Raw genomic sequence first — 13677 nt, 5'->3', positions numbered from 1 at the left:
TCTTTGTGGGGGAATATATAGGGAAAAGGTTTACATCCCCCTGCATGGGGGTACAGGCCTTCCCACTCCAGTGTTAGTAGGGCCTGTTAGTGGCTTACTCTCGCCACTGAGTCAGCAGGGAAATCCTAACCACAACATACTGACTCCTCAACAGCGACTCACTCACCAGGTAGCCATTGCCACTCCAGGGCTGCTTCCTGCTTCCATGGGTCTGGGTCCTTTGGTGAGTCTCTGTTCTCTAGAGGTGTCTGGTCTCTAGTCTGGATGGCAGTGTCCCAACCTTTAGGTAGTTGCTGGGGTTTGCAGGGAGCTGGCTCAGCACATCTTCTCCCTCCAGCTGCCAGCCCCAACTGAGCTGAACTGCTTCTTTTATAGCACTACAGCCAGAGCATGCCCTGTAAGGTACAGGGGGCATGGCCGCCTATGCTCTTGGGGCTGAGTTAACCTCCTCCAGTGCGGGGGGAGTACACGCCACCACAGATGGGAATTCTTGTGTGGCAAAAGCAAGACTGCTTTGTGTATTATTCCATACAGGTATGCTTCTTGAACAGTGTTGGGCATGTGTCTTGTATGCCTTGTGCCCATCAAAAATCAGCAAAATTCTGTCTAGCATAGGTCCAAGGGAAAGGAATCATGTGCTGTGGTTCCCTAGCAATTTAAAATATGCAAGGTCAACAAATCACAAAAGTCTTTCAGTTTGTCGATGTGACCAGTGTAAATGTGAAAGTATTTATAAACTTCCATGACAAAGGACTCCAAAACAATTGGAAGACAGTCAGCTGCTGTTTGCAAGCAGTTATGAATGATGTCAGCACTGCAACCAAAGCCAAAGGTATCTTCCCTTAGTTTGACTTGCAGTTCTTGCCATATGTTTTTCCCACCACCAAAATTTGTATTGGCATTGTGTACCGAAAGCCTAACAAACTTTTCATGAAGAGAAATCCACACTGCATGTCAGAAGTTTCACATGGTAGAGATCTTAATAATGTTTCTGTTTACCCCCATCAGAGGGAGTAGCTAGGTACTGTGTGCAGTCAGAGGGTGGCTCAGAGAAGAGGTAACTAGAACTGGAGGAAACTAGGGGCTGTGTGCAGACAGGAGGATACCTCAGGGTTCAGAGAAGAGGTATCTAGGGATTGTTTGCCAGGAGGACTTTCTGGTCCCACTGGTCCCTCAGGGCTTTTTCAGCCATGGAGCTGGGTCCCCCACTCCTGCAGCATTTACCAGCTGTGTGAGCAAAAGAGCTGAGGGGCAGCTTTCAACCCTTTCCCAGTAGCAGAGGAGGGAACACCACTGCTGCCTGTGCCATGGCACCATTGCCTGCTTGGTGTCTGCCTTTGACCTGGCAGAGGGCAGGGAGAGAGAGAGCTGTGGAGCTCTCTCTGGGACTGCATTGTGCTTCCTAGAGAGCCTTGCAACTCTGCCCATCGGCCTTGAAGGCTACTCCCCACAGGGAGTACTGGGCATGCAGGACATACCCCGGCCACTCCCAGCTTGAGCCCCAGCACTCATGGCTTGGAGGTTGGGAGGGGGCAGGGATCGGGGCAGGGGAGTGTTCTGGGGATTCAGTGGGGGCACTGCAGATTGGGACTCCAGCCTGGAGGGTGCTGGGAATTCAGAGGGGGCACTGCAGATAAGGTCTTCAGCCTGGGGGGTTTCTGTGAATTCAGTGTGGGAGGAGCTCTTGGGGATTGAGATTTCAGCCCCACAGCAAATGCCGGGAATCAGGGCTTCAGCCTCATGGTGTGAAAGGTGCCTTTCCTCATTGAGAAACCCTGCTTTAGGATGCAGTGGGGAGAGGTGATACACCCCTCCCTCACCCCCCACACATGCAACCTTACCCCTCTGTCTGTCTTCCTACTGGCTTCCTGTCTTTCTGCCTCTAAACCCTGCCTGAGAGCATCATCTGCTGGCCACTGCCTGGCCACATTTATCTGCCAGACTTAAACATGAGGCTTCTGTGGCTGCGTTGATGTTGACTGACCAGCAGGGGGCGCATCGGAGCCAAAAATACAGGACAATTTGCCTCCCCCCCCCCCCTTTTTTAAGGGGGACATCGGCAAGAGGACTTAAAGATTAAAAATGGGACAGATGGTCACCCTAGACATGCATTCGATTCCATGTCCATGGAGAGCCCAATTGAAGTCAATGGTGTTGAATGCAAAGGTCCATTAATATGTTTCAGCTTGCAAAATCTGAATCTAAGAGCTCACAAGCTAAGTTGTTCTAGTCCAAGCTGTATTTTAAAATAAACTTCAGAAATATTGTGTAAATTAAAAATTGGAAAATAGTGTATAATTGTTTTAAAATTAGATTTGTGCAGAAGGGCCTTCACCTGTGTTTTGTAAGGCTATGTCTAGACTGCAAGCCTCTTTCGAAAGAGAGCGTCTAGACTGCACGTGGAACTTTCGAAAGAGCAAGCCGCTTTTTCGAAAGAAAGCACCCAGTGAGTCTGGATGCTCTCTTTCGAAGAAGCCCTATTTACATTCAAGAACGCCTTCTTTCGAAAGAAGCACTTTCGAAAGAAGGCGTTCTTCCTCGTGAAATGAGGTTTACCGCCGTCGAAAGAAAAGCCGTGTTCTTTCGATTTAATTTAGAAAGAACGCGGCTGCAGTCTAGACGCAGGTGAAGTTTTTTCGAAAAAAGGCTACTTTTTTCGAAAAAACCCCTGAGTCTGGACACAGCCTAACTGAAATATTTATAGCAGGCTCTGAGAGCTAATTGGATTTCCATATTTGCTGACTTCTTATTTCAGCATCTTTTCCCCTTAAATATTTTAAACATTTAAAAAACAACCAATACAAAGAAAATAATAGACTAAATTTTCATAATTGTACTCTTACGGGTGAGCTATTCTTTGATTAGCCAGAAGGCATAACTCTTCTGTTTTCTAAAGCAGTCTAGTACAGCAGTTCACAAAGGATTAAATTCATCTCTGTTCAGAGGATCATCATGAGAGCTATGCACCACTTAATTTCCACTTACACCTGCAAAAGAGAGCTAAAATGGAATTTAAACAGTACCTAGACCATTTACAGGCCCTCAGCTCATGTGTGAATTTCACCAAATGGTCACAGTGACCAGCTATAACTGCAACAGACACAAAATGGTTGATGAAATATAATTCAGTAGAGGTTATTCATTTCAATCTGACTCAAATTGTGAATGAGTCAATAGCATCCAAAAGGGTCACAAAAACAGCCCTCAGTCCTCTCGACAGTAGTATCGGCAGAGAGCACAAGGACTTAGTGGGTATAGAAGATAGAGATGTTGAAACTATGTAACTGCTGAAAATTTCGGCGGTTGCATTCATGTGGCAGTTGGCTCCCTGGGAGCCGGGGCACGCAGGGAGCTGGCTCCCGCTAACACTCCCCCTACATACACATTCTGTGCTTCTGCCTCTGATAAGCATTTTAAAATCCCTGATACAGAGGCAGCAGCACGGCGTGGGAGGAAGGGGGACAGGCAGCTGCATGTAACTGTGAATGGTAAAACCTTCACATCTGTAACAGAATGTAACCTGTGCTATATCCGTAGCAGATTTCCCTAAATGTTTGGGTTGAACCATAAAAACTTGGGTGTGCGGAGAAGTTTTCACACTATAGGACAAAAGGATGAATCCATTCTTCATTGCTGTCAGTCCAGAACTTTTCTTCCCCATTAAATTTTCATGGGAGTGGGGCGTCCATTTGATAACATATCTGTATCAATCTTTTGATCTAATAGAAAAAGTCACTGTTACATTAACTGAAGATCAATTCATAAAAACCTTACTTTTGCCTTTGAAGGTATAGTTTAGTAGAGAATTATTTTTCCTTCCGCGTTGTTGGCTTGTTTCATATTTTTTTGTCATTGCAGTGCCTCCAGACTTCAAATATTTGCCTGAAAACAGCTTTATCAGGGCAGCTATTGACTTTGCTATTGAAGGAGGGAAGAAAGGTAGGATGGGGATTTTTCCGTAATGATGTAAAAAAAGTGCTGCTGCTGAATAATGTGATTTAGTATATGTTTTTATCTGTCATAAACTATAAAGAATCACTATTTAATTGTATTAGAAATTTCAGTGAAGAATATTTTAATATAATCCATGTTGGAACCTTTTAAAATTTGTGTAGAAAATCAGAGTAAAGGCCCAGATATTTTTTTATACAGGATAGCTACTTGACGCAGCCCGGTAGCTCTAACCCTGATTTACCTCAGCTGCCTGTGCCTTTTTCTCCAGTTACTTTCTATTGAGATAGTTAATGTTTAAAATGAACACAACTTCTTTGCGGTGAAAACAAAGTCTTAGATTTGGGCTTGGATAGAAGTTAAATAAGGACTAGATTTTGAGTTGTAAATGTTTGTTGGATGGAGCTAGGAGAGTTAGCAGAAAGCTTTGCTCTGTTCCCAATTCTGGTGCTGATTTCCTGTGTGAATCTGAATAAATCATACAATCTTTGTGCCTGTAAAATGAAGACAATAATATTTACCCACTTCAGTGAAACAATATAACACTTAATTCGTTAATGTGTATAAAGTGCTTTGAGAGTCTCAGATGAAAATTGATGTAGCAGTACAAATTATTTTAATGTTTGTATTCACTTTAATTGTAAACGTTAATTTTAGAATAACTCCCCTTGAGCAGTGGCAAAGAAATGCTTCTGTAGCAAATTATTCTTTGTATAATCCAACAGCTTCATTCCAAAAGGTTTGCAGCATATTTAGCCAATTGCATGCAAAATACGTGGCACAATATTTTAGGTGCTTATTATAAAATCTGTTTTTCATTACAAATGGTTTTTCAGCCTAGTATATAATACAGTAAATGCATATGTCTTACGCTTTTATGTTTACCCAATTTGCTCATCATGAATTTCGAGTGATGGTTGGTTTTTCTGCGGCAGGCCCTGAATCCATTCCCCCTCAGTTGGTGAAAGTAGCTTTGGCACCTATAGCTTCAGTCGGTGAAAGCTATCAATATCCACCTGTGAACTGGGCTTCAGTTCTTTCTCCTTTGATGAGACTAAACTTTGGTAAGTGTAATGACTTTGAGTCCTTTGGATGAGTTTCATGTGTCTTGTGTTCAAAGTATTTACCTTTGCCCATATTTCTGTTTTTCTTCAAATTGTCCACATTGCTGTCAATATCTTAATGGTGCTTTGAATATGGAACCATTTGTGACAAATTTTCCAATGTGTGTTCTTTTTAAACCAAGAAAGAGGAGTTTCATGTTTTTGTAAACCACAGAAGTTTCAGAAGAAACTGTACATCTGTTGAATACCCTCCTTTTAAATGAATTTACATGGTGTTTGAGACTGCTCTGTCTTTGTCTCATTGTGTTTGGGTAGAATTATGGAAATTAAATATGTGCATCAAGGAATGAATAGAAGTCCCTTTGTGTTTGTGGGTGGTTCCTGAGCAGTACTGAAGTTGGACTATAGAAGGAGAAAGCAGATTAATTGTATTTTAGCCTGACATCCAAACTGGAAATGTGAAACCCTGAAGTAATTTTCAAGAAACATGATCATGAATACTTTTGTGACACATTCAGAGTCCAGTCATTGTATTACTTAGTCATGAATATTTGAATGAGGTATGGGTATTTGTGACTATGATTATGAATCCTGAAAATTTCATACATTCTTCCATGAATGATTTATTCATCCATAAATTGATAACAGCAGCAGATTATTCTCCTGTTTTAGACAGTTCAGTGATGCATTTGTAGAGCAGAAAAATACTGTGTGGTTTAGGATAGTCATAAGTCTACTGACTAAACAAATAGCTTGAGTGGCCAGTTTGCAGACAGTCTCTATCCAAACTATTTGATGAATGCTTACAAATGACAAAGGCTTTTGTAATAATCTGGATTAGGGTACCAAATAATATACTAAAGAGAGAATAAATTTCTAAAACAAAATTCTCAACTCATGAGCCTAATATTTGTCTAAATATGGATTTAGAAGCCTTAGAAGTGAATAACCTTATTTCAGAAGTAAAACTATTCAACATCATCCATTCCAGTTGATTTTTGGCTTCAATTTTTGAAAATCTTAGCCCAAATAAATAAAAATAAGAACAAATGGTTCCACTTTCAAGTATTCTGGAAATTTATATAAAGATCAAAGTTAGAACATAAGAATGGCCATACTGGGTCAGACCAAAGGTCCATCTAGCCCAGTCACCTGTCTGCTGACAGTGGCCAGCGCCAGGTGCCACAGAGAGGGTGGACTGAAGACAATGATCAAGTGATTTGTCTCGTGCCATCCATCTCCAGCCTCTGACAAACAGAGGCCAGGGACACCGTTTCTATCCCCTGGCTAATAGCCTTTTATGGACCTAACCTCCATGAAATTATTTAGCTTCTCTTTAAACTCTATTATAGTCCTAGCCTTCACAGCCTCCTCTGGCAAGGAGTTCCACAGGTTGACTATGTGCTGTGTGAAGAAGAACTTCCTTATATTAGTTTTAAACCTGCTACCCATTAATTTCATTTGGTGTCCTCTAGTTCTTCTATTATGGGAACTAATAAATAACTTTTCTTTATTCACCCTCTCCACACCACTCATGATTTTATATACCTCTATCATATCCCCCCTCAGTCTCCTCTTTTCTAAACTGTAAAGTCCCAGTAGCTTTAGCCTCTCTTCATATGGGACCCATTCCAAACCCCTAATCATTTTCATTGCCCTTTTCTGAACCCTTTCCAAGACCAAAATATCTTTTTTGAGGTGAGGAGACCACATTTGTACACAGTATTCAAGATGTGGGCGTACCATAGTTTTATACAGGGGCAGTAAGATATTCTGTGTCTTATTTTCTATCCCTTTCTTAATAATTCCTAACATCCTATTTGCCTTTTTGACCGCCGCTGCACATGGTGTGGAAGTTTTCAGAGAACTATCCACGATAACTCCAAGATCTCTTTCCTGATTTGTCGTAGCCAAGTTAGCCCCCATCATACTGTACGTATAGTTGGGGTTATTTTTTCCAACGTGCATTACTTTACACTTATCCACATTAAATTTCATTTGCCATTTTGTTGCCCAATCACTCAGTTTGATGAGATCTTTTTGAAGTTCTTCACAGTCTGCTTCTGTCTTGACTATCTTAAACAGTTTAGTATCATCCGTAAACTTTAACACCTCGCTGCTGTTGAATTAAGATGACTCATGATAAGTGAGTTAATGGTATGATGAAACTGCCTACGATTGCATGTGGCCTATCAGCAATTGCCAGTACAAAAACTCCCAGTGACAGTAGACCAGACTCTAGATGGGGAAGGCTCAAAGTTACTACAGAGAATTCTTTTCCAGGTATCTGCTTCATGGGTCTTGCCTGCATGTTTGGGATCTAACTGATCGCCATATTTAGAGTTAGGAAGCAAGTTTTTTACAAATCAGATTCACTGAGACCCTGGGAATACAGGTCACTTTCATATTTAAACTAGTATAAATAGCAAATTCTCTGTAACTTGAAACCATGATTTGAGAACTTTAGTAACTCAGCCAGAGGCTAGGGGTCTATCTTAGGAATGAGTGGGTGAGGTTCTGGTCTGCAGTGTGCAGGAAGTCAGACTAGATAATCACAATGTTTCTCTCTAACCTTAAATCTGCACTACAGGGGAAGGTCAAATCAAGATACGTAGCTGAAGTTGACATACCTTTATTTGAATTTCCCCACCATCCTCTCAGCTTCCCTTACTCCTCACAGGAGCAAGACGACTGGCTGCCAACAGGGGTGCCCTCTGAGTTCAAATTAGCAGGTCTTAACTAGACCCACTAAGTCAAACTCTGGAAGTAAAGCATGGCAACAGCGGTCTTCTGCTTAGTGAAGACATGGCCTAACTTTCAATGATAGTATTAAATTTGAAACCCTGTCCTTCTCATGCAGTTACACTAGAATACCATTTGATTGGGCAAAGGGAACTCTTTTCAGAGTTTTATGCTTAGTTAGCTTTATTAAGGGAGAGACAGTTTTAGTTTTGCGGGAATCCTGCACAAAACCCACAATGAGTTCAACAACACACATGAGAATACTATTCTTTGGAAATATCTCCTGTGTCCAGACAACCAGAATGCCTGTGCCCATGCTCTAGGAGCAATAATGGCCATTCATCTGAAGCTATGTGAAGTTGACGTTTACAACAGTGCACTGCACACTGAATGTAAATAGCTGAACTTAACAGAAAGGCATATCAATGCTTTGTCCCCTTTCAAGGAGTTCTTTAATAGCTTGATTATTCTTTCCATTTAGCATAGAAGATTTTTCCTGCATGTTCATATTTTATTGCTTTTCTTTTCAATTACATTTGAGTGAGTGCTCCATGCTTGGATTCTGGACACATCTAAGGGGTATAAAGAAGTTACATAAATAGCGAGAGATCTTTTCTAAATTTTATCAGTGGTGTTGTAAGTACATACGTAAGTACATAAGAATGACCATACTGGGTCAGACCAAAGGTTCATCTAGCCCAGTATCCTGTCTTCCAACAGTGGCCAATGCCAGATGCCCCAGAGGGAGCAAACAGTACAGGTAATCTAATGATCCCTCTCCTGTCATCCATTTCCAGTCTCGGACACACAGATACTAGACACACCATTCCTACCCATCCTGGCTAATAGCCATTAATGGACCTAACCTCCATGAATCTATCTAATTATTTTTTGAACCCTGGTAAAGTCCTGGTCTTCACAACATCCTCTGGCAAGGAGTTGCACAGATTGACTGTGCACTGCATGAAGAAAAACTTCCTTTTGTTTGTTTTAAATCTTCTATCTATTAATTTCATTTGGTGACTCCTAGTTCTTATGTTATGGAAACAAGTAAATAACTTTCTCTTATTCACTTTTTCCACACCAGTCATGATTTTATAGACCTCTATCATATCCTCCCTTGGTCTCCTCTTTTCTAAGATGAAAACTCCTGGGCTGTGTCTAGACTGGCCAGTTTTTCTGGAAAATCAGCCACTTTTCCGGAAAAACTTGCCAGCTGTCTACACTGGCCGCTTGAATTTCCACAAAAGCACTGACGATCTCATGTAAGATTGTCAGTGTTTTTGCGGAAATACTATGCTGCTCCCATTCGTGCAAAAGTCCTTTTGCGCAAAAGGGCCAGTTTAGACAGCCCAGATTTATTTTCTGCAAAAAAGCCCCGATTGCGAAAATGGCGATCGGGGCTTTTTTGCGGAAAAGCGCGTCTAGATTGGCATGGACGCTTTTCCACAAAAAGTGCTTTTGCGGAATCTAGACGCTCTTTTCCGAAAATGCTTTTAATGGAAAACTTTTCTGTTAAAAGCATTTCCGGAAAATCATGCCAGTCTAGACGTAGCCCTGGTCTTTTTAACCTCTCTTCACATGGAACCTGTTCCAAACCCCTAATGATTTTTGTTGACCTTTTCTGAACCTTTTCCAATGTCACAAGAAACCAAACCTATTTCTTCTAGAATAAAAACACTTATCTTCATTTTTTTCTGCATTATATCTTTAGAACAAACTGAGAGCTTAAAAGAATTGCATTGTAACCTGTTTACTTTCTTCCCCTTTAGGTGAAGAGATTCAGCAACTATGTATTGAACTTTCAGTGACCCAGGCTCAATCAGCTCAGAGTGCTGCAATGCTCTTGGGGAGGTGGATAGTGCCACCTTTAGTCTACAGTCTCAGTGTACGTATTAGATCAGCATTGAACTCTAGAAAGCTTATGAATTCTGTATCCTCTTTTTTTGTGTACAACCTTGCTTACACAGGACAGCATATCTTGATCATGTGCACTTAAATGCTTACTATTCCAGCCCTGCATCTCCACCAAACACACAGTGACATTTGTGCAGAATTTTCTAAAAGTTCTGTTATATCTGCAAATGGCTTTTAGTGGCTCTGAAATTACTTATGCCAGAGATTTCAAATTCAAGGCAGACTTAAAACCTTCCATCATCTATGTATTTACTTATTTGTTAGTTATTTATCTTGTTTTCCTTCCTTTTAGTTTCTGTAGATTAATCCTTATATATTTGAAAGGATTAGTACCAAAATTGATGTTAACTTCAGATGAAAAGTGGGAATCAAGTTGTGGCATCAGTATGGGCTCTACAAGGCCCTCCCCAAATCATGAAATTAGTCCTGTAGAAACCCTGCGAAATTCCACATCAGCCTTACCTAGGGTGAATGATGTAGCTCAGATGACTTTGAAGGAATCTATGCTGATCTACATCAGCTGAGAAGTTGGCCCAGAATCATTAAAAGAAAATTTTGCTTGTTTTAGTATATAATCTAGGGGTGTCAATGTGTAGACAACTACAGGATTAACTAATAAGCCTAGTCTTATCTATTAATCTTGTTGACTACCTGCTTCCCTCGCCCCCTTTGCTGCCTCTGTATCAGAGGCAGCAAGGAGGGCAGGTAGCGGGAGCCAGTGTCCATGAAGAGCTGGCTTAAAAGCCAGTTCCCCACAAGCACTGGATCCACCTACTCCCCCCACCTCTGCGCTGCTGGTGAGGGGCAGGCAGAAGCCAATACATCTGGGGAGCTGGCTTTCAAGAGGCTCCCCACAGAGGCTGCTTTGGCATCCTCTCTCTCTGATAGAGTCAGCAGCGTATGTTAGTAGGGGGCTCCCTGGGAGTGGAGCCAGGAATGCACTGGCTGCCATCCCTGTCAACTATCGAATAGCAGTGTAACCCTAATATTTCATGTGGTTATATGATTATTCAATTCCATGTTATGTGACATCCCTAGTATAATCTTCCATTTCTCCATGGGTTAGTGCTGTGTTTCCCAAATGGTGTTCTGCGGAACTCCGGGGTTCCGCGAAGTAAAACTGAGGGTTCCCCGAAAAAACTCTACTTCTCTGCCCCCTGCAAAAGTAGGAATCGAGTTGTGGAATCAGTATGGGCTCTAAAACTCTACTTCCCTGCCCCCTGCTCCCATTGGAGCTTTGCCGGCGGGGGCGGGCGCACCACTGCGGCTGGCCCCTCCCCACCCCGCAGGATGGCCCCTGTCCCATGGAGCCTCCCATGTTGGGCAGCCTCCTTCTCCTCTTCTTCCATGTGTGCAGGCGACAGCTTTTTCAGCGGCAGCTGCTGCTCCTGGGAGCGGGAGGGGTGGCTGGAGCCAAGGAGCTGCTCTTGGACCTTGCAGTTTTTAAACTGCTACCTGCTTCAAACCCGGCTTGGACTCTGCCGCGTGTCTCCCCCCCCCCACACACACACCTGAAGCGCGCTCGGGCTCTGCCGGCCCCCCCCCACCTGGGGTGTGCTCTGGCTCTGCTGCTCCCCACCTCCACGTGGGGCATACTCAGGCTCTGCCACCTCCCCCCCCCCACCTGGGGTGTGCTCAGGCTCTGCTGTCCCCCCACTTTGGGGCACTCTCGGGCTCTGCTGCTCCCCTTCAAGACACCCAGACCCTGCACCCAAATCCCCCTCAGTCCCCTCCCTCTGCCAAGACCCTGCATTCCCAGCTTGCTCTGACACTCTGCCCCAAGACCTCTCCTCTACCCTCCCTCCTGGCCAGACACCCTGCCCCAACTCCCGCCTGTAATGTTCTCAAGCTTTCTCCTGTACTCTTCCTCCTGACCAGGACATTGCAGATCATCTTTGTGATTTATACACAAACATCATGAAGTATTTTCCAACCATAAATGACAACAGTAACTGGATTTGAAGTCCATTAAGTATAACAGGAAAACCAGTCATTTTTTCTACACAAAATTATTAAAACCTAATCAAAATCACTTCAGATGACCAATTAATACAAAAATTTAAATAAATTTATCTGATTATGTTTTGGGGTGGCTTATGTTCAAGAATATTCAGCTTTATCAAGACTTGCAATTCATCAGTTGTTACCCTTCACCAGCACATACAGGCAGTCCCCGAGTTATGCGGATCTGACTTACGTCGGATCCGTACTTACGAACGGGGCTTTTCTCGCCCCGGAGGATGCGGGCGGTGGGACTGCCCAGATGCGCCGTGGTCCTGCCACCCGGTTCTTCCGCGGCTTTGTTCCGCATCTCCCTGGTCTGCTGGGGGGCCCCCCAGCCATAAAAATGTTGGCGTATTGTGGGGCCATGCTGGTGCCCATAGCAGTGCCACTGGTCTGAAGGTATTTGTTGTCACCAAATCTGAAATAGTTGTGTGTGAGGATAAATTCACAGAGTTCAGCCACCAGTTGTGCTGTGGCATCATCAGGGATACTGATCCTGATAGCTTGTACTCCATCTGCATGTGGGATGTTTGTATAGAGAGCCTCTACATCCATGGTGGCTAGGATGGTGTTTTCTGGAAGATCACCTATGCAACTCCTCGCCGCTTTTGCAGATTCAGACTAACACAGCTACCCCTCTGATACTTGACACCATGCAAGGCACTGCATTTAGCCGTATGGAGTGGAAATCTATCAATCTCGTGAAGAAACTTGCACAAGTGCAAACAGATATCATCTTTCTCTCCAAATGCAAATGGATGGACATTATACTAAATGGACTGAAGGTGAAAAATCCATTGCTATCTACATACTGCACAGACTACAGTGAGAGATTATGCCATATACTATCAAAAAAACTGAGGAACCACCTGATCAGCATTCTGTACAGCAAACAGGAAAACATCAAAAAAGAGCTCTCCAATCTGGAGTCTCTCATAAAACACCAACCTTCCGCACAAGTGGACTTTACTAAAATAAGACAGGAGATCTACATTACACACTTCACTTCTCTACAGAGGAAAAAGGACTGTAAGCTGTCTAAAATCCTACCTACCACATGAGGCCACAACAGTGGTACCCCTAACTCACCCAGCAATATCGTCAATCTCTCGAAGTACACACTCAGCCCGGCAGAAGAATCTGTTCTATCTCGGGGATTCTCTTTTTCCCCGCCACCCCCACTAACATGATACAGTTCTGCAGTGATCTGGAAGCCTACTTTTGCCGTCTCTGTCTCAAGGAATACTTGCAACACAACACTGAACAGTGCACTGACACACAGATACCTTCCCACCAAGAGCACAAGAAGAACAACTCCATATGGACTCCTCCTGAGGGCCGAAATGACAGTCTGGACCTCTACATAGAATGCTTCTGCCGACGTGCACAGGCAGAAATTGTGGAAAAACAGCATTGCTTGCCTGGTAACCTCGGTCGTGCAGAACGCAATGCCATCCACAGCCTCCGGAACAACTCTGACATTATAATCAAAGAGGCTGACAAAGGAGGTGCTGTTGTCATCATGAACAGGCCTGACTACCTAAAGGAGGCTGCCAGACAACTCTCCAATATCAAATTCTACAGGCCACTTTCCTCAGATCCCACTAAGGAATACACTAAGAAACTGCACCATCTGCTCAGGACACTCCCTACACAAGCACAGGAACAAATAGACACATCCTTAGAGCCCCGACCAGGGTTGTTCTATCTATTACCCAAGATCCACAAACCTGGAAATCCCGGAGGCCCCATCATCTCGGGCATTGGAACTCTCACTGAAGGACTGTCTGGCTATGTGGACTCTCTGCTCAGACCCTACGCCACCAGCACTCCCAGTTACCTCCGTGACACTACGAATTTCCTGAGAAAACTACAATGCATAGGTGATCTTCCAGAAAACACCATCCTAGCCACCATGGATGTAGAGGCTCTCTACACAAACATCCCACATGCAGATGGAGTACAAGGTGTCAGGAACAGTATCCCTGATGATGCCACA

General features: G+C 43.4%; 1 protein-coding gene across 1 annotated transcript in view; it reads left to right on the top strand.

Moving 5' to 3' along the window:
- FOCAD (focadhesin) overlaps positions 1–13677 on the top strand; it is a 227524-nt gene that overhangs the window by 201441 nt on the left and 12406 nt on the right. Inside the window, exons 36-38 of the mRNA XM_075931485.1 lie at positions 3859–3939; positions 4887–5015; positions 9530–9645. Of these exons, the coding sequence (XP_075787600.1) occupies positions 3859–3939; positions 4887–5015; positions 9530–9645 (326 nt within the window). The remainder of the gene's footprint in view (positions 1–3858; positions 3940–4886; positions 5016–9529; positions 9646–13677) is intronic.

Source organism: Pelodiscus sinensis, chromosome 6 (genome assembly GCF_049634645.1).
Source record: "Pelodiscus sinensis isolate JC-2024 chromosome 6, ASM4963464v1, whole genome shotgun sequence".
Classification (NCBI taxonomy): Eukaryota; Metazoa; Chordata; order Testudines; family Trionychidae; genus Pelodiscus; species Pelodiscus sinensis.
Note: the sequence above shows the minus strand (reverse complement) of the source record. Positions and strands in the feature narration are given on the sequence as shown.